Source organism: Silurus meridionalis, chromosome 17, assembly GCF_014805685.1.
Source record: "Silurus meridionalis isolate SWU-2019-XX chromosome 17, ASM1480568v1, whole genome shotgun sequence".
Classification (NCBI taxonomy): domain Eukaryota; kingdom Metazoa; phylum Chordata; class Actinopteri; order Siluriformes; family Siluridae; genus Silurus; species Silurus meridionalis.
Window position 1 is genome coordinate 11,471,061 of NC_060900.1, and position 20,766 is coordinate 11,491,826.

Genomic DNA, 20,766 nt, shown 5'->3' on the forward strand with positions numbered 1-20,766 from the left:
AAAAGGGGGTCCAAACACATTAAAAAACACATTAACCTTTACCATAAAAATATGCATAATTGTCAAAATATAAATCATTTGATCATGTAAAACCTTGAAAAAAGTGCAATAAGTGAATTAAAAAATGTTTTGACAAAAAAGATGACATTTTCAGTTAAAATGAAAATATAGATTTTTAACTAGGTCCGGCGACAGCTGTGTGGCATTGAAGGCATGCGGTACAGGTTGTTTTGTCCAGCGCGGCTACGTATTACACACAATGGTGTGGGGAAAGATTTTCTTTCACCTGCCGAAGCCAGCAAGTATATAAAAACTATCTAAACTGTCTAAAGTATGAACATCTTTTTTGTCGCTGTCGGACGTGATGTTTACTCCTTGTTTTTATATCACTGATGATCCTTGATGATCCTGATTTTGCAAATAGGTTACAGAGCAGTCTTCCCTTTATAAACACCCATTTGATAATTTTTGGTGGTGATTTGAATTGTGTTTTGAACCCTGTTTTGGATTGTTATAGTTCTCGTCCTGTATCCCAATCTATAATGTCTAAATCGATCTCCGATTTTGTGTAACAAAACGGTAGACCAATGGTGATGTCGCAATCCCGGGATCAAAAAATTCTAATTTTTCTCCCCAGTGCGTCATTCATATTCCAGAATTGATTATTTTTTTTAATTCATAGCCATCTTAATCACGCCGTTGTATTTACAGATTATTTGGGCATTATGATCTCTGATCATGCTCCTCTAGCGTTGGATATCCAATTCTTAAAACAATCTCCTTGGTGGTTTAATTCGCATCTCCTAGCAGGATCCTAGAAGGATTTCTGTTCGTCTATTTCTAAAGCCATTGATGAATTCTTTTTGTTTAATCATCTTGACTCTACTCCATGCTCATTATTATGGGAGACTCTGAAAGCCTATTTCAGGGGGCAAATTGTTTCGTACTCTGCTTTTATATATCGGAAGCACAGAGCTAAACTAAGTGAAATTTCTTTGGCTATCAGCCAACTCGATCAGAGCTACGCGTCCAACCCTTCTCCAGAGCTATACAAAGAACGTGGTGAGTTGCAAGCAGAATTCAATCTCCTCTCCACCAAAGAAAGTGAACGCATGCTACTACAAACTCGAGGATCGTATTATGAACACGTGATAAACCAAGCAGATTGTTAGCTCATCAACTAAGATAGCAGCCTGCATCACGCCTAATACCGCAGATTAATAATGACTCAAATGTTACTGTTACCAATCCCATAGAGATCAATGCAGTATTTAAGTCATATTACTCTGCTTTTTATAAATATGAATGCCTTACCGATAATAAGAGACTGTGTGCTTTCCTTTAAAGTGTCGCTTTTCCTGTTATTGATACGGTCTCTGTAAGGGACTTGGACTCTCCACTATCTCTTTAGTGAAGTCAGCGCTTCAATATAGGCAATGCAGTCTTATAAAGCCCCAGGCCCAGATGGTTTTCCTGTTGAGTTTTTAAAAAAGTTTATCGATAAATTGGCACCGCTGCTCCTTGGTGTGATCAATGAATCTCTGGATCAGGGCATGCTACCGCCCACTTTTAATCAAGCCTCAATAGCCCTTCTCTTGAGGAAGGGCAAGGATACCAACCTGTGCGGGTCGTACAGACCGTTGTCGCTGCTGAATCCAAGGCTTTATTTTGCTGTTGGTTTTACTAGATCTTAGTGCTGCATTCGACACTATAATTCAACTCTTTTTTTTGATGCACTTCAAACAGAACGACACTTAGGCGAGAAAGAAAATTGAACAGTGGTTAATCTAGTCCAACAACAAGAAATTGGTCTCTTTCTTTCTAAGTTATACATACAATCACAATAATTAATGTTAGCATCAAGAACAGGAGAAAGATATAAAAATAAAATAAAATATTTGCACCTAAGTACATTACACTCTCAAAGATATATGTTTTCCTTTTTCCTTTCTACATCTACCAAGAAGTCAGGGCAAGGGGAAGAGCTCAAAAAGGCTAAACAAGGAGAACAGAATTTTTTTTTTCCCATTCCTCTTTCTCTTATATATGATAAGAATGGTTGCCAGGTGGTTTAAAACCTTTCCATAATACCAAGTAATGTAAATCTGATCTTTTCTATTTGAATAAATTGCGACAGGACATGTATCCAATGAGAATAACTGGGTGTGTGAGGATTCTTCCAATTCAGTAATATAAGTCTCTTTGCTACTATAAAACAAAAGGCGAGCATGTTTGATTGTAAGGATGACAAGGAGGGATTTGTGGGGTTGAGTCCAAATAATGCTATTAGGGGACATGGTTTAATATCTAAAATGAAGTACTCAGAGATTGATTTAAAAATTGATGTCCAGAAAGAGGTCAAGGCTGGGCAAAGCCAAAAAGTATGATAAAGAGTAGCCAGAGCCTGCCAACACCGATCACAAGTTGGATCCAAACCAGGGTTAATTTTAGATAGTTTGGTCTTTGTCCAATACACTTTAAACTGTATTAACGAATGACGGGTGCATATAGACGAAGTATGTACACGACCAAAGGCCTTGGACCATTCCTCTTCCGTGAAATTATAATTAAGGTCTGATTCCCAGTTACTCTTTATTTTAGAAAGGGATGAAGAGCCTGACTGGACAATGAATGAAAAAATTGTTTTATAAATATTAGAGACAGTACCCTTACAAAGCAAAGTTTTGTTTCTAAAACTCGATCAATCTCTTGTTTAGGAGGTGGGTGCAGGAAATGTCGCTCATACCAGGTAACATGGAGGGGATCCACATCTGCCCCGTGCAGACTCACCACTGGTGTCCCACAAGGCTCGGTACTTGGTCCCCTCCTTTTCTCCCTCTATACCCACTCCATTGGTGAAGTCATATCCTCACATGGGTTTTCTTAACACTGCTATGCAGATGACACTCAACTAATCTTTACTTTCCCTCCATCAGATACCACAACTTCCGCTCGGATATCAGCATGCTTGACAGACATATCTTCATGGATGAGTGCTCACCAACTAAAACTCAACCCCAGCAAAACAGAACTGTTGGTCATCCCAGGTGATTCATCTCCAGGTCAAGCTTTCCAAATAACACTTCATGACTCTCTGCTCTCCCCTTCAGCCACTGCTCATAACCTTGGGGTAACTATGGACAATGAACTGTCCTTCTTCCCACATACTGCTAATGTTGCTCGTTCTTGTCGATTTCTTCTCTATAACATCCGAAGGATTCAACCATTTCTGTCCACACAGGCTGCCCAGGTGCTTGTTCAGTCTCTTGTCATTTCAAGACTTGACTACTGCAACTCTCTGCTGGCAGGTCTTCCCCTGAACGCTATTCGTCCACTGCAAATGATCCAAAACGCAGCTGCACGACTTGTGTTCAATCAGCCCAAGTTCTTCCACACCACCCCACTGCTGCACTCCCCTCACTGGCTTCCAGTACTGATGCTTGCCTACAAGGCCAAAAATGGACCAGCACCATCTTACCTCAGTGACCTCATCACATCTCGCACTGCATCACGTTGTCTGAGATCCTCCAGTACTGCTCGACTGGTACATCCTTCTCTCAGAATGAGAGGTAGGTACACTTCAAGGCTCTTCTCTGTTCTGGCACCGAGGTGGTGTAATGAACTTCCCCTAGATGTCGGTACAGCAGAGTTCCTGACTATTTTCAAGCGACGACTAAAGACCTACCTCTTTCTGAAATACTTAAATTAGCACTTTCAAGCTTGTAGAATTCAAGGGTTATATTTATATTAAGTTTGTAATCTTGCATACCAGTGTAGATTTATTCATTACTAGAGACTCAAAGCACTTTTGTACGTCGCTCTGGATAAGGTTGTCTGCTAATGTCTTGCACAAATGTAAATGTAAATGTAAATGAGAGGATGTATTCTTTACAAAATCACGAATTTGGAGATATCGGAAAAAAATAGTTTTAGGTAGGTTGAATTTTTCTGACAGGTAGGAAAATGTGACAAATGTATTCTCCTGAAAAAGATCATTAATGTTTACAATGCCCCTTCTTAACCACAGTGCAAAGGATCCATCCAAAATAGAGGGTAGAAAGGAGGGGTTTTTATATATAGGAGACAGACCTGATGCTGCCTGGAAACCGAAATGTTTTCTAAATTGTTTCCAGATTTTAAGGCTTTGTAGAACTAAAGGATTGGAGGAGTAATTGGATGTCTTCAACGAAGAGCATAACGAAGAGCATAATAAAGCATGCAGAGGCACATGAGTACAGGAACTACATTCTATCTCAACCCATGCCGGAACCCATTAGTACAGGCCATAGTGTGACTGGCTCCAGGCGAGAATACTATGGATATTTGCTGCCCAGTAATATATTAAAAAGTAGGGAGTGCAAACCCACACAGTTTTTTGGGCTGTTGAAGAAACAATTTTTGAAACCTTATTGGGCCTCCGTTCCAAATATAATTAGATACTGCTTGATCTAAGGTTCTAAAAAATGTTTTTGGTAGAAAAAGTGGAATACTTTGAAACAAGAAAAGAAATTTGGGAAGAATATTCATTTTTATACTATTGATTATACCTGCCAAAGAGAGCGGAAGAGTCGTCCATTTGGCAAGATCTTGCTTGGTTTTCTCTAACAATGCAATAAAATTATGCTTAAATAATATTGTTACTCCCAAGTATCTCAAGTTGTCCGAGGCTAATTTAAATGGTAATGTTGATATTGGAATAGATCTTGCAGAAGAATTAATTGGAAAAAGCTCACTCTTATGTACATTTCATTTATAGCCAGAGACACCACTAAACTGATTCAAAATATCTAAAACGTAGGGAAGAGATGATTCTGGATCTGAAACATACACCACTATGTCATCCGCATAAAGGGAAATCTTTTGTTCATTTCCTGCTCTAATAATACCAGTGATATTGTGGTTATTACGAAGGGAGATCGCGAGAGGTTCTATATCTAAAGCAAACAAGAGGGGATAGTGGGCAACCCTGTCTGGTGCCATGGTAAAGAGTAAAATAACCTGAGCTAACACCGTTTGTTCTCATGGACGCCAAGGGAGAGGAATGTTAGTTTTTAGTAGGACTCAAATCTATCATCAAAAAATAAATAGTCCCACTCAACTCGATCGAATGCCTTCTCTGCATCGAGAGAAACCAAGGCCTCAGGCATAGAAGAGTCAGATGAAGTGTAAATTATATTCATCAACCGTCTGATATTAAAAAAACCCTGCCTATTTTTAATAAAGCTGGTCTGGGTGAATGATGTCTTGGATAACAGTTTCTTATCCAGGAGAGAAAACTTTTTTTTTACATCTACATTGAGGAGTGAGACTGGGCGGTACAATCCACACTCCAACTTTTTAATAGAAGAGAAATTGACGCCTGACATAAATAGGGGGGTAGGTAACCGTCGTTTAGAGACTCTTTAAAGACCGAGAGAAAGCTGAGGTGAAAGCTTTTTAAAAAACTCTGTCAGAAATCCGTTTCTCACTCTGCATTTGTGATATAGATTGCATAATTTCTGTTAAGCTAATAGGTTAGTCCAATTTGGCTTTTGATTCGCTAGCAATTTGGGGGATCTTAAGATCAAAAAAACTACTGATAGCGTTAGGATCCTTAAAAGATTCTGACTGATATAATGATAAATAAAAAGATTTGAATACGTTATTAATTTCTTGCGGATCTGTTAAAATACTACCTTCTTGGGTTTGGATTTGGGTAATAATTTTTTTTGCAGTTTTAAATCTAAGTTGTAATTCCAGTGCTTTACCTGGTTTATCGCCAAACTCGTAGAAATGGTGCGATTTAAGCAAAAGCTGTTTAGCTTGAGCGGTGGAAAGAAGGTTAAATTCAGACTGCAAAAAGACCCCTTCATTATATAAGGAAAGAGTTGGGTGGCTTGCATAATCCTGATCTAATATGCCAATTTGCTCAGAGAGTTCGAGAAGCCTCTTATTACGGAGTCTCTTGATATGAGTAGAGCGGGAAATAATTTCCCCACGTAAATAAGCTTTGAGTGTTTCCCAAAGTAAAGATGTAGAGATTCCCTCTGTTGAATTAATTTCAAGAAATGTAGAGATCTTTTCTGAGAGAAACTGAACAAAGTGGTTATCTGACAAAAGTAATACATTCATTTTTCAAGCATATAAGGACCTATAGCAGCCAGGGAGGGCCAATTCAAGAGTTACTGGAGCATGATCGGAGAAAATTATACTTTCATAAGAGAAAGACTTTACTGAAGGGATGAATTTACTGTCAATGAAAAAATAATCAATACGTGTATACGTGTGGTGAGCTGGAGAGAAAAAGGAAAAGACTCTAGAAAGGGGGTTCTGAAGACGCCACACATCCGTTACTCCGTACAACTCTAAGAGGGAGTTAATTATTTTCGATAATTTACTTAAGTAGATTTTTTTGTTATCAGTACTTCACTATTTATATTTCAGATAAGAAAATAAGAGAGATAAGAATCAGCAGGGCAGAAGGCAGTAAGAAGTGTAAGAAGTTTGGGGTTAATGTGGATGAGACAGAGGGAGTCAGTGATGAAAACATGACTGAGATCAGACACATTCCTGATCATCATCATCTTTTCTCTGCTTGTGTTCTATATGCGGATGTTCGGCCTGGATACATTCATTCGGTAACAATATTTAAAATTTGTTTTGTATTAATATATGTATATATATTTGGCTGTCAAAATTAGAATGATTGTAAACGGCACTAAATTTTATTAACGCGCCATCAATTTAGTGCGCATTTCTGTTTTTATAATTTTGATAAAAAAATGTAAATACATAAATAAATATCTAAATATAAAAGAGGCAAAATTAACACCTTTGGCAAAAAATAAATCTATCCACGACGTCCGTTCTTTACTTAGATATAACAGATAAAAAAAACTCCAGATAAAAATATTTTTAATCAGTAAACTTTTGTTTTATTTCTGCGCCAAGTCTCAAATCAAACACCAAATCCGCCATGTTTTACACAATTAACCCTCTAGGTAGCGTGTTGTGGGTTTTTCTTTTCATAATGGAGAAACGAACTTAAATTACTGTCTTTATTGATCGTACAGATAAAAACAATACAACATTTAAATCTGTAAAATGTCTTTGATTATATATATAAAAGCTTCTTTACTTGACTTGAAGAGGTGCACTTTCTCTGGTATCAACTCATTGACTGTCCGTGTGGAAACATAGCAAAGACTCTTAATGATGTCCACACATCTCTGCACTGTTATAGCCTTTATATTTAATCACTGTACATATGCTTACATATATATCACATGCTGTACATATGCTACATATTTATTTGCACTATTTGCACGATTGCTACTTTTTGCACTTCTGGTAGATGCCAAACTGCATTTCCTTTGACCTGAGCAAGCTTTTGTGGCGAGAGATCTTTAAATGAGTTTCCTGTAAAAAACATACATTGGCTTTTAGGTTGTTTAAATGAGAAAATACTTTTACACTCTACCTTACACTTTACCTTATTATTTAAGCCTTTGACATTCCAACTAATCATTTTAACCCTGCCCCCAGTAGCTTGGTGCATATCAGGCATTCTTAGTCAACAAGGGTTTAATAGAGTCAATAAATTGGTCAGGGGGTTTTAAAGAGAGAGCATTAAAGAGAAGAGCAATCAATAACAAGTTGATCGAAGGTGCACAAAACAAACAAACAAAAATAAAAGCATAAACAAGCCCAATCCCCTCCGAACATCCAGAGTGGACATAGGGTCTAACACCCATAGCTACTACAAACCTAACTGGAAACTGGATACAAAAGAAAAAAACTAATGGGTTCCTTTAATTATTGGCTGCCCTTTCGGCAGTGCTCCTTGAACTGAATTACGATATGTACAAGTTATTATCAGCAGTATGTTACATATGATTAAATTAATGTGGCCTTATGTAACAAATACACACAGAATACTAAATTTTACTCTTCTTATTTTTTCTTTTCCTTTTTTTTTCTTACTTTTACTTTACTTTACTTTATAAGCTTCAGGTAAATTCTGCTCGTCAGGCATTGTTCGCTGTAGTCTTGATGGAAGCAGTGAAAAAAGAAGCTTTCACGTCCTTAAACTCAGCACGGCGCCTCACCACCTCACCCAACATGTCCGGGAAAATACGAATCACCGCCCCGTTGAATTCTAGAGAGCCCCGTTCACGACTAAGCTTCAATATAAGTTCTTTAGATTGATAATGGTGGAGTCGGACAAGCTTATGCCTAGGATACGCGTTTGGTTTTGGTTTCTGACCAACGCGGTGTGTGCGATCAATTTCGAAGGGCCTCGTGATTGGAATATTCCAATTATCCTTAGGTTTTGCCTCCATGAGCAAATCGTCCAGCTTGAGTTTTAAGCTGTTGTTCTCTGGTTTCAATGCGTCGCACATGGTCTCCACCACTGTCAATCGGCCGTCTGAGTCATTAAGTGCCGTTTCAATGTCTCCAATCTTCTGAGCTTGCTATGAAAGGGTTGCTTGTAGTGTGGACATGGCAGAACGAATCTCAGACAGAAATTCAAATCGCAGTGTTGAAATTTCCGAACGAATGGTGAATGATATTAACTCCCTCAAAGAAGCAGGTGTGAGCTCAGTCTCCGGTTCAGCTATAGCCGTAGCGTTAGCGTCGGCTGCTTGCTCGTTTTCCAATTCAGTCAACATTTTGCTGTATTTCATCCTTGCTTTCCCACTTTGGGCATTTTTCTTTGAAAATATGTTACAGATAGACTTGTTTATGAGTATGTTGCAAAAAATAATTAAGATTGCTGATAAAAAAAGACGAATGTTCACGGAGCGACTTCCACCTATGTCTAATCACCACGAGGCATACCGGAAGTCCTGCATTCGACACCATGATCTCCTCCTAGATCGCTTAGAGAAATACATCTGCATTCAGGGACAGGCATTAAGCTGGTTTAAATCCTACCTGTTCGATCGTTACCATTTCATAGACTTAAATGGAGAATTATCCAGGCTAATGCTAGTAAATTATGGCGTGCCACAAGGTTCAGTTCTAAGACCCCCGCTCTTCACAATATACATGCTTCCGTTAGGAAATATTATTAGAAGGCATGGAATTATCATTGTTATGCTGATGATACCCAGCTATATATCTCAACAAAACCAGGCGATACAGCTCAATTAGCTCGCATAAATGAGTGTGTTAAAGAAATAAGAGATTGGATGACTCATAACTTTCTACTACTAAGTTCTAAAAAGACGGAGATTTTGCTCATCGGCCCAAAAAACAGTATACAAAAGCTCAAGCATCTCAACCTGCATTTAGACGGATGTTCTGTAACCACTGGTTCAATGGTAAAAGACCTGGGAGTTATTTTAGACAGCAACTTGTCTTTTAAAAATCATATCAATCAAGTTACAAAAACAGCCTTCTTTCACCTTAGAAATATTTCTAAGTTAAGAAACATGTTATCTATATCCGATGCAGAGAAGCTTGTCCATGCGTTCATGACCTCCAGAATAGACTACTGTAATGCATTATTAGGTGGATGTCCTGCATCATTAATAAACAAGCTTCAGTTAGTTCAGAATGCGGCAGCAAGAGTTTTTACAAGGTCAAAAAAATATGACCATATAACCCCAATCTTATCATCCCTACACTGGCTACCTGTTAAGTTTCGAATAGACTTCAAACTACTACTTCTTACTTATAAAGCACTAAATGGTTTGGCTCCCATGTATCTCTCCAGTCTTTTAACACGCTACAATCCGCCATGCTCCCTGAGATCTCAAAACTCTGGGCTTCTAGTAGTTCCTAGAATAGCAAAGTCCAATAAATTCTTACATTTAGCTCCTAAACTCTGGAATAGTCTTCCTGACAGTGTTTGGGGATTTAGACACACTCTCCCAGTTTCAGTGTAAATTAAAAACATATCTTTTTAGCAAAGCCTACACATAACACGTCTCACATCATAACCTTGTGCTCCAGAACATCTGATCACATGCACATTATCAATTTGTGATGTTAATATCATGAACAGCAGCTATGCTAATTCCTCTCCACTGCTTCTCTTTCTCTCCCCATCCTGAGGCATCCTGAGGTTTGGCCAGCTCCAGTCACGTCCTCATGAAGATTATAGAACTTTAAATAAGTAGATGCCGAACTCGCAAACATCCCGAACCATCTAGAGACGTACCAGTGCCAATTGGATCCCGCTACAGGTTTTGACATCCTGGAGTGTTTAAAGGCAGAGTAGAGATATGGGTTATATCGGTAGAAGAATACTGAGGATGGAGCCACCAGGCAGGAGGAAAGGAGAAAGGAGGAGTTTTATGTATGTGGTGAGGAAAGGCATGCAGGTAGTAGGGGACAGGGTGGTATGGAGACGGCTGATCCACTGTGGCGACCCCTAAGGGAGAAGCCAAAAGAAGATGAAGGAGATAGGAAGTGGTCTAATTGGCTGTAGTTCATGTTGCTGTTAAGAGTTTTTATTTGCTGAAGCATCTTGAATTTCTTTCTCACCCTGATGGTGGAATATGATTCCATAGTCACCGTATGATCTGTTATTAGTAGGATGTGGCTAATAATATATAATGTACCAGTGCTTGTTATGTTATCATTGAAAAATCTAATTAAATTTTTTTTTTTACATGGAGCCAATATTTCCCCCTTATTCTCAAGTCTATTTTCAATCTCACTGCATAACTTAGCCCTACTTTCTGTAATAGCAGACCTTATGTTTGTTCAACCTCTAAACTCATAGGAATCAACTCAGAAAGAGGGACCAATGCCAGGGGTGTTAAGGCTGTTTCCAAAATGACAAGAAGAGTTGTTCAGAAGAAGTCTCTCACAGTCAACCAGCATTTGTCCACTCTTCTGAAGAACCTCATAGACTTTGAGTGGAATTTTATTGGTCAGTGAGTGCTCTCTACTTAGATCACATAAACTCAGCCATGGTTAGCTGCCAATTTAACTTCTAGTTTTATGCTTATCTTCTTACTGTCTGATTTAGGCACTTTTTTGTAGTATTCAAATTTGACTGGTTAGATCAGGGGTGGCCAACCCGCGGCTCGCGAGTTGCATGCGGCTCTTTGGCTGGTTTCATGCGGCTCTTACGTTCATATCGAAGATGTGTTTTTTAATGTGCGTGTTCACTTCGCTTGAGTTCAATACGGTATTTTTAAGACTTAAATGAGCTTGCCCCTACTGGGAAACTTTGCTGTATATCAGACCTGGGCAAACTACGGCTCGTGGGCCACATCCGGCCCTTTGTATGTCCCTGTCCGGCCTGCGTGAGGCCAATCATAAATTACAGGAATGCACCGAAAATTTTCAGCCGAAATACCCAAATCACCGAAACAACACGGCAGAAACACAATTGTAATGATGCAATAAAAAAGCGCAGCCAGCACACGGTTATCTGGATAAGAGCCAACATGTCTGCGGTGTGCGGATAGCGATTTGCAAAACATGCACATTTCAAAAGGGGGTGTATCTGCAAAGAGTTTGATACATTTGATTTTTATTTATGTGCATCAACAAAGAAAAGGGAAAAACATTTTTTTTTCCAGTTTTGGAGTATTAGAAGAAAATGAAACTAACGTTTTATCATTTTTCAATTTCTCTTTCTAAAACCAAAATTGAATGACAAGAAGGTAAACGGACCAGAATAAAAGTTCTATTTCGTATTTTATACGTCAGGTGGATTTATTTAAGAAGGAGGTTGACCAGCAGATGGCAGGTTTTCTCTTTTTTTATTATCATTATTATTTGTGTTTAGTTTCATAAAAATGTTTGTCACTTATAAAAATAATTTTACAATGACAACATAACACAAGTGAACACAACATGCAGTTTTTAAATGAAAGTTTTTATTATTAAGGGAAAACAAAATCCAAAACATAGCCCTGTGTAAAAGTGTTTGCCCCCTGTTGAAATTGTGGTTTATCACACCTATGTTAAATCTCTCTAACCACACCAATGCCTGATTACTGCCACACCTGTTTGCAATCAAGAAATCTTTTAAATAGCACCTGCCTGACAAAGTGACGTAGACCAAAAGATCCTCAAAAACTAGACATCATGCCACGAGCCAGAAGAATTTCAGAAAACAAATGAGAAAGAAAGTAGTTGAGATCTATCAGTCTGGAAAAGGTTATAAAGCAATTTCTAAAGCTTTGGGACTCCAGCGAACTATACTGAGAGCCATTATTCACAAATGGCAAAAACATAGAACAGTGGAGAACGTTCCCAGGAGTGGCCGGCCGACCAAAATTACCCCAAGAGCACAGCGATGACTCATCCAAGAGGTCACAAAAGACACCACAACAACATCCAAAGAACTGCAGGCCTCACTTGCTTTAGTTAAGGTCAGTGTTCATGACTCCACCATAAGAAAGAGACTGGGCAAAAAAGTTCAAAGACAAAAACCGCTGCTGAACAAAAAGAACATAAAGGCTCATCTCAGTATTGCCAAAAAACCTCTTGAAGATCCCCAAGACTTTTAGGAAAATACTCTGTGGACTGACGAGACAAAAGTTGAACTTTTCGGAACGCAATTCTACACAATTTAAATTCCTCCACAGCGCTGTAACAGACTCATTGCAAGTTATCGCAAACGCTTGATTGCAGGTGTTGCTGCTATGGGTGGCCCAACCAGTTATTAGGTTTAGGGGCAAACACTTTTTCACACCACTGTACATAAACTCTTTGAATAATCTTTCTATTTTATGTATCATCCCTTAGTGTAATCATTTATTTCAAAGACTGTATTAAAAGAAAAGCCTTTAATTCATCTCAGGAATGGGTCTATTATAAAAATTTTGTCACTAAACAAGTCAGAAAAGATTATTTATCATGCGGATGATCCGCTGTGGCGACCCCTAATGGGAGAAGCCGACAGAAACTAAATTTATAGTTGGATTATTTTAATTTCTAACACTATAGATATTCTGGTATGTGCATAAACAATGAGCAAATAAGCAATACGCAGACAGAATAAACAGTATAAACAGAAAAAAAAAGAAGAAACTAGATAGTTAGATCACTTTATTCTTCCCAGAAGTGCCTTTTAGGGTAATTTGTACCAACAGGGATCACAGTGTAGAGCACTGCTTTAAGCCAGTTTTAGGATTAGCTCATTAATCTATATCTGCACTTGACCATCATTCACTATTCACAACCATGTGCACTGCCATTTTAATGCCATTTACTCTTCTGCTGTTACATTGTCCGCTTCGATAACGGTTGCTCTACACCTTCACTTTTATTCATTTCATGTCAATTATACTGTTGTATCAGCAGTGTTTACCCAAAAAATGTTCTGCTGCAGTACATTTACTTCATCATACTGTATCTGTTTCTTCTTTATATACTGTATATCTATACTGTATAATATGTTTATTCTCTTGCTATTTTTATTTATAATGGAAATTGCCTACTCAGCCCATGAGAAAACAATCCTGAATTACCCCATTATCCCACTTTTTTAATAGGGTAAACGTCTTGTACAAATTGTTTGACAAACAAAAATATATATTTTTTTAAACAAAAAACATTAGTTTGAAAATCAAATCGAAATGACATTTTTATTAAAAAAAAACATTTGTCTTAGCATTATTTCTTAAACTTCTAGCATAAAATTAGATGACTGACTTATTACTGGCAAATATGAGGCAACTTTAATTATAATATAAAACTATGGACAAACATTAACATCAGGGTACGGACCACGAGTCGGATGCGAAGTAACTCAATCATCTTTATTTAGTGTTAGAACACAAACTGGACTTGAATCAAGGTACGAACCATAACGCTTGTACAATCCGTACTGCAGGTAGAATCCAGGAAGCACATATATATCCGCACAGCGAGTGCAGTCTGTAAAGCAGGTAGAATCCAAGGGGCAGGTATAATCAGTAACGGGAGTGATCTTCTGCGACACAGAACACAAAGCATGAGACAGAATAAACAGAGATAGATAGATAGATAGATAGATAGATAGATAGATAGATAGATAGATAGATAGATAGATACTAGATAGATAGATACTAGATAGATACTAGATAGATAGATAGATAGATAGATAGATAGATAGATAGATAGATAGATAGAGATCCATTGACACAGCGGCAGGCTAAGTCCCCCAACCTCTAACTTAGAGGTGAGTGTGGAGGGAATTATAGTGTTAAATGCTGAACTGTAGTCCACAAACAGCATCTTTGTATAATTCCCATTTCTGTAGTCCAGGTGGCTCATCGTAGTGTGGAGATGAGCAATGGCGTCCTCAGTAAAACGGTGCAACGGTGCAGCCTTGTACTCATCCATGTCCCCGGTGGTGATCCCCGTGATGTAGGCAGTGGAGCGGGATCTTAGAGCATCGCAGATGGTTTTATCCACCCACGGCTTCTGGTTGGGAAACGTTCTGATAGTGGTTTTCTGCACCGTATCATTTGCTAGTTTCCTGATAAATCCCACAACTGCTTCCTTAAACATGTTGAGCTCCAAGATGGCACCGGTGAAGTCAGCTGCCATCACGACTGCATCACTACACGTTTTCTTTTTTTGTTTATTTTATATTTTTATTCACTCAGTTACCGTTCCATCTACACTCATATCTATTGGTGTACAGTCCAGTCACCTTTTGCCATTTTTAAACTCATGCTGGCCGAATCCTGAGGGAGAACAAAGCGGAGCGGCACCCTCAGCGGAACGCTGGAGCGGAGCGGCACCCTCGGCGGAACGCTGGAGCGGAGCAGCACCCTCGGCGGAACACTGGAGCGGAGAGACACGCTCGTAAGAACGCTGGAACGGAGCGACGCACTCGGTGGGATGCTGGAACGGAGCAGCACGCTCGGCTGGACACTGGACGGGAGAGACAAGCTCGGCGGAACCGAAGGGGCAGAATTTGTCATCCCGAACATCCCCATGAAAAGCCTGATGAAATTGGCATACGAGCCAAAATCACCTCTATTCACGCTCCACATTATACTGGCCCGAGAGAGGGCCTCTCTAGACAAGAGGGATTTTGGCTCGTTTGGTGGGGAATTGGGATGACTGCACATCCACGTACCTGCCGACACTCAGAAGGGCATGGCTTGCATGATCCGGCACTGGCGAGCATGATCTGGGAGGAGCGGCAAGGGCGTTTTCCAGGAAAAATCCAAAGCGGAGTTTGCATGCCGATCTATCGCAGTAGAGCAATTCCTCTTTCTGTTTTGGTCGGACCTTCTGTCAGGGTACGGACCACGAGTCGGATGCGGAAGTAAATCAATCATCTTTATTTAGTGTTAGAACACAAACCGGACTTGAATCAAGGTACAAACCATAACGCTTGTACAATCCATACTGCAGGTAGAATCCAGGAAGCGCGCAGTCTGTAACGCGGGTCTAATCCAAGGGGCAGGTATAATCCATAATGGGAGTGATCTCCTGCGACATGGAACACAAAGCATGAACCAGCGAGGAATGCTGGCGATCTAGAATTCGGTAGGTCACGATAACCATCTGGTAGGTCCGACACGAGTAAGATCGGAATGGGAGCTTATGTAGGGAAAAATAAACGATGGATAGGTTTTCTGTAGTTAAAGAGAGATAGCGGCAGCATGACAGCCGCCGAGGGGGGCAAGGCAGGTGGATCCCTGACAATCAACTAGTGATGAATGCTATCATAACATTTCTATTTCCTATTAATTGTGTGATATGACCAATATGTAGAAAGTTAGAATTTAATAAATCTACACACTTTCTCCTTCACATGCTTTCTTATTTATAGAAAGTGATTCAATTTATTTTTTATTCATATCTGTCTTCCTGCTACATATCCTGTTTTCTGAAAAACAAGTTTTTAGCAGGCAAATTCTAAATGATTTGAGAATCTAGTGATTTCCTCAGTTAAAAATGTTTTTATGTTCTATTGTAATTGAAATGAGTTTATGAGATTTGCAAATCATTGCATTTTAAAATTTTGTAGTTGTTTTTATTTACACTATACACAGTATCCCAACTTTTTGGAACTGCAGAAGGGATGCAAGCAAAGTCAGTGGGTCAACTGAAGATCTATAAATTAACTTACGATTAACATCAGCAACGTCTGCCACAATATTAATAATAATGGGATTGCAAATAAATAAAAATCTTTGTAAAAGTTTTGAATGGCATAAACAGTTAAAACTAGCATCAAAGTTAAAACACCCTTTGAACTGGATACTGTTTGATCATTGCAAGCCAACCCCAAAGTCCAAGTCTTCAAAGAGGATTTGATCACAAACAAACAGAATACACACAGTTGCATATCAGAGACAGAGAGAAGGTAAGTAAAAAAAAAGCTCAAAAAAATTCTACAGAAATACTGCATATATATATATATATATATATATATATATATATATATATATATATATATAATACATTTTTATTTTTAACTCAACAAAACTTTCATTTCAACATTTTTAAAGGATGTGGATTCCTTTAGTCATAGCAACAACCTTTCTACTAAATGCTCCAGCGTTGGGTGGAGTGAAGGACCTCGGTTCACACTTCAGCTTCTATGAAAAAAATAATGCAATGGCTATTAATTCACAGTCACTTCCAAAGGTTGATGACAACCAACAGATGGAGTCTGTGTCTCCAGACTTCCATCAAAATAACACAATCACCAAAGATTTGCCACTGGAAGGACTCGAAGAGGAGGATTACATTGATTTTGATAAGATATTGGAAGGAGATGATGACTACACTGAAGGTGATGCAGTGGATGAAATTACCACACCTGAGCCAGACCCTAAGTTTGTCTCAGGATTGTCTGACCCTAAAATGTGCCAAGCATGTCTCTTAAGACTCTTTCATGGTCGAACACGGCTTCAGCGCATTAATGTGGTCAATGCTTTTTTTGGATTTCGCCTCTATCGAAGCCTCCGCAACCAAGTGAATCAAACAGATAATATCCTGCTGGCACCTGCTGGAATCTCCATTACTATGGGAATGATTGCACTGGCTGTCGGTTCTACTACACACAAGCAGCTCTACCAAGCATTAGGCTTTGCTGAATTTATAAATGCAAGCATACATTATAATGATTCCACTGTGCACAAGCTTTTCAGCAAACTTACACACCGACTCTTCAGGCGGAACTTTGGATACACATTACGATCTGTCAATGACTTTTACATCAAGCATACTGTTCTCATGTCAGAGAACTTCCGTAGTCAGGCAAAGGCATACTATTTTGCTGAGCCTCAATCTGTGGATTTTAGAGACCCATCATTCCTTGTGAAAGCAAACCAGCGTATTCAGAAAATGACCAAAGGCCTGATCAAGGAACCACTTAAAAGTGTTGACCCCAACATGGCGGTAATACTTTTAAACTACCTGTATTTTAAAGGTAAACACCACAATCTCTTAAGCTTTGCAGTCTTAAACAAACAAACAACAGCAAAAACAATAATAAATTGTTTAATACCTCTCTAATATGCAAGTTTTCTTAGAATTCAAATAAACAGTAGTGGGAAGAGGAATAAGGAAATTGTTGGAAGGGGCTACATTTCAAGGTGAGTTTAAAATATGAAGAAATAGTGAAGCTAGTTTGGGCACTGCTGTTCTTCTTGTACCACTAGAAGACTGGGTTACTCGATTGACTGAACTGGGCTTTTTTTATCAACAACACTAGAGCATTATGATAACCAGTGTGATTTTAAGAATGTGTATTGTTTTTTAAGTTATTGATACTTTACATTTTTAAGTCTTGCATTTAAAACACTTAAACTTAGGAAGCGTTTAGTATGGTTCTCATCTAGACCCTGGGCTGAACATGCAGGAACATGGGAGCAGAAGTTTCCAGAGGAGCTGACCCATTACCGTAATTTCCGTGTGAATGAGAAGCATCAGGTTCGTGTGCCCATGATGCAGAATAAGGGTTCATACCTGGCTGCAGTCGACCATGAGCTGAACTGTGATGTCCTACAGCTGGCCTACAAGGGAAACATAAGCATGCTCATTGCTATGCCTCAGAAATTTTCTGGTATGAAATTTCTTGAACAAGAGGTCTCCCCTACTGTAATTAACAAATGGCTCAACAATATGACCAACAGGTGAGGTATCAATGAAACACTCATCAGAAAAATAATCTTACATTTATCATTTAGTTAATTCCGGGCATCACAACCATATTAAAAAGATGCTTTGGAGTTTGAAATGTGCTTTTCCACAATCAAAAATAAAAAAAATGTCTGAAAATGGTATTTCTGTTAGAACTCGTGAGGTGGTGTTCCCACGATTTAAGCTGGAGCAGAACTATGATTTGGTCAGCCACTTAAAGCAGTTGGGTCTAACTGACCTCTTCACAGAAAAGGGTGACTTCTCTCCTATGGCAACTGAGAAGGTCTCTGTCAACTGGGTAAGACAAGATCTTGTGCTAAAAGGAAATGGTTTTGTATTTTGTATAAATGTTTTTTTTTTTTTTATATCTATACTGAGCTACTTATTTGTATTTAAAGAGTATGTCAAGCTAGCTTAGTCTGTTTGGAATATACTAATATATTTTCTCATGATTATGCGTCACATAATGTATTTTTTTTCCTTTACAGTTTAAGCACCAAAGTGCCATAACAGTAAATGAGGAGGGCACTGAAGGTGCAGCACTGACTCATGTTGGTTTTATGCCTCTGTCAACACAGACACGCTTCATTGTGGATCGTCCCTTTCTGTTTTTCATCTATGAACATCGCACTGACTGTCTTATCTTTATGGGACGTGTTGCAGACCCATCAAAAAATTAATTTTCTATACACAAGGATGCTAGCTTTAACTGCATAGTAAATTAAGCACTGTAAAAAGTGTACTGCCAAGATCACTAATGCAGAATCTAAATCAGAAAAGCGGCACAATATTGTGTTACATTATAAATGACATAATTGATATTGATTTTCACTTTTTAAATAAGTATAAATAACATGAAAAAGTAGCATTAAATATTTAAAGCATTATAACATTTTTGTTGTTTTCTTTCATATGTTGAGGTTGTAAACATATAAAACACAGCTACAGTACATAAATTGAGAAAACAATGATTTTTAATAATTACTATTACTATTTTGTTTATGTTTAAATGTTATGGTCTTTTATCAGTGATTAAAGAATCAAGAAGTAAAAAACATATTCCCCCCACCTTTGATACCCTAAATATCCTGATAGTGACAATAGAAATCTTAATAAATATAAACTACATTCAGCTATTCAGTACTGTATCTTTTGTAGTTTTCAGTAACACTGCATTTCAGGGTTTTACATGAATTTATTTAAATAGTTTCTACAGATCATAGTATTGCATAATCCTGCCAGTTGGACAGATGACCTCACATTCATCACAAGAACTATTTCTAGCCCCCCATCTATGAAATCCATATTTTGTGTTATAAACATAAACATTTGATATGCTTATAAGCATGTATGCCACATAAAGTGACTCTTGGGTTTTTCCTTATTTAACATTTATTTATTTAAAACCATTCAAATTTAATACATTTATATTTGAAAAAAAAAAGGTTTTAAAAAGTAGGAAAAATAATTGGTCATTATATCAATTCCTAATAGATTTTGTCAGAAATTGCAAATGTTTTGTAAATAGGCAGCCCTATAAATCAGCCTGATATTTACATAATCACATTCAATCTCTCCTCAGCATAGGGTGTAATCAGAGCTGGGAACATGAGTCCAAAGATTATGTCAATATTGACATGGGGAAGGTACATTTTTCAGTGACTTGTTGTGCCCATGCTTAAATCCATATTTTAGCCCAGTCAGAATATACAAATAACCCTGTGTATATTTCAAGCATCTGAGAAGTCTCTTGAGTAAAAGGATAAGAGAAGTGGCTCACAAACTTTAAGCACACGCCACTTGAAAGCATAATTTTTGGCAAATGTAACAAAATAGAATGTAAACACAACAGACCATTTAAAGATTGTGTTTTTTTCCTTTTACTGATATAACGGACACTATTCTAAAAAAGGTTTCCACTCGATTTTTAAATTATGGTTAAATGTGCCCATTTAACCACAGGCATTAAAAGTCAAGCACTGATGTCATGTAGATGACCTGGTGTGTGATTTCCATTCCAGTTCCTCTTTAAAGTGTTTGGTAGGATAGCAGTCAATACACTATGTATAACCAAAAAATCAAACACAAGCTATATTTAATTACAGTTTACTATTGTTTATATAACCTTATCCATTACGCAACATAGATTGGAAAGCTAATTATTTGTTTTTAAATGCAGTCGCATAACAGACCAAGTGGATCATAAAAGAGTGTGACATTCAAATGGACAATTTATATGCTGTCAGAGCTAGATGAAAATCATGGAAAGCAACCTAAAAATAGGTTTTCTTGAATGTATATTTACTGCTGTCAAACCCAGCCATTAGGGTTGCACAAGCTAGTGCACTCTTAGTGTCGGTCCCAAGCCTGGAAAAACGGGAGGGTTGTATCCAGCGTAAAAATCTGCCAAATCAAATATGCGGATCACAAACCAGAATTTCATACTGGATCGGTCAAGGCCTGGGTTACCAACGACCGCCACAGGTATTGTTAGCCAAAAGGGTACCGGTGAAAATTGGGCTACTGTTGGCCAAAAAAGGAGCAAGAGAGGAGGAAGACGTCTACAGAGACAGCAGGGAAAGGAGAAGTGTAGGAGAGTGAAGGTTTGGGTGGACAATAAATGTTGGTACTATGATGGGTAAAGGGAGAGAGGGAGCTGATATGATGGAGAGGAGAAAGGTAGATATGTTGTGTGTTCAGAAGACCAAGTTCAAAGGGAGT

At 38.3% G+C, this 20,766-nt stretch overlaps 2 protein-coding genes across 2 annotated transcripts in view; both read left to right on the plus strand.

Annotated features, from left to right (window-relative positions):
• LOC124399773 overlaps nucleotides 1-15,006 on the plus strand; it is a 31,153-nt gene extending 16,147 nt beyond the window's left edge. Inside the window, exons 5-6 of the mRNA XM_046870936.1 lie at nucleotides 2,718-2,786; nucleotides 14,634-15,006. Of these exons, the coding sequence (XP_046726892.1) occupies nucleotides 2,718-2,786; nucleotides 14,634-15,006 (442 nt within the window). The remainder of the gene's footprint in view (nucleotides 1-2,717; nucleotides 2,787-14,633) is intronic.
• A 1,176-nt stretch (nucleotides 15,007-16,182) lies between these two features.
• On the plus strand, nucleotides 16,183-19,177 carry serpind1 (serpin peptidase inhibitor, clade D (heparin cofactor), member 1). Its single transcript, XM_046870392.1, has 5 exons — nucleotides 16,183-16,259; nucleotides 16,403-17,332; nucleotides 17,765-18,038; nucleotides 18,199-18,343; nucleotides 18,534-19,177. Exons 2-5 carry the CDS (start codon nucleotides 16,408-16,410, stop codon nucleotides 18,723-18,725), a joined length of 1,536 nt encoding a protein of 511 aa, XP_046726348.1. The 5' UTR covers nucleotides 16,183-16,259; nucleotides 16,403-16,407; the 3' UTR covers nucleotides 18,726-19,177.
• Nucleotides 19,178-20,766: the final 1,589 nt, after the last annotated feature.

What these genes read in the sequence shown, in the direction of transcription:
- serpind1 (XM_046870392.1), top strand. Translation starts at nt 16,408, where the DNA reads ATGTGGATTCCTTTAGTCATAGCAACAACCTTTCTACTAAATGCTCCA. An exon ending in AAACTACCTGTATTTTAAAG is followed by an intron (nt 17,333 to 17,764) that starts GTAAACACCACA and finishes CTGAACATGCAG; the next exon opens with GAACATGGGAGCAGAAGTTT. An exon ending in CTCAACAATATGACCAACAG is followed by an intron (nt 18,039 to 18,198) that starts GTGAGGTATCAA and finishes TATTTCTGTTAG; the next exon opens with AACTCGTGAGGTGGTGTTCC.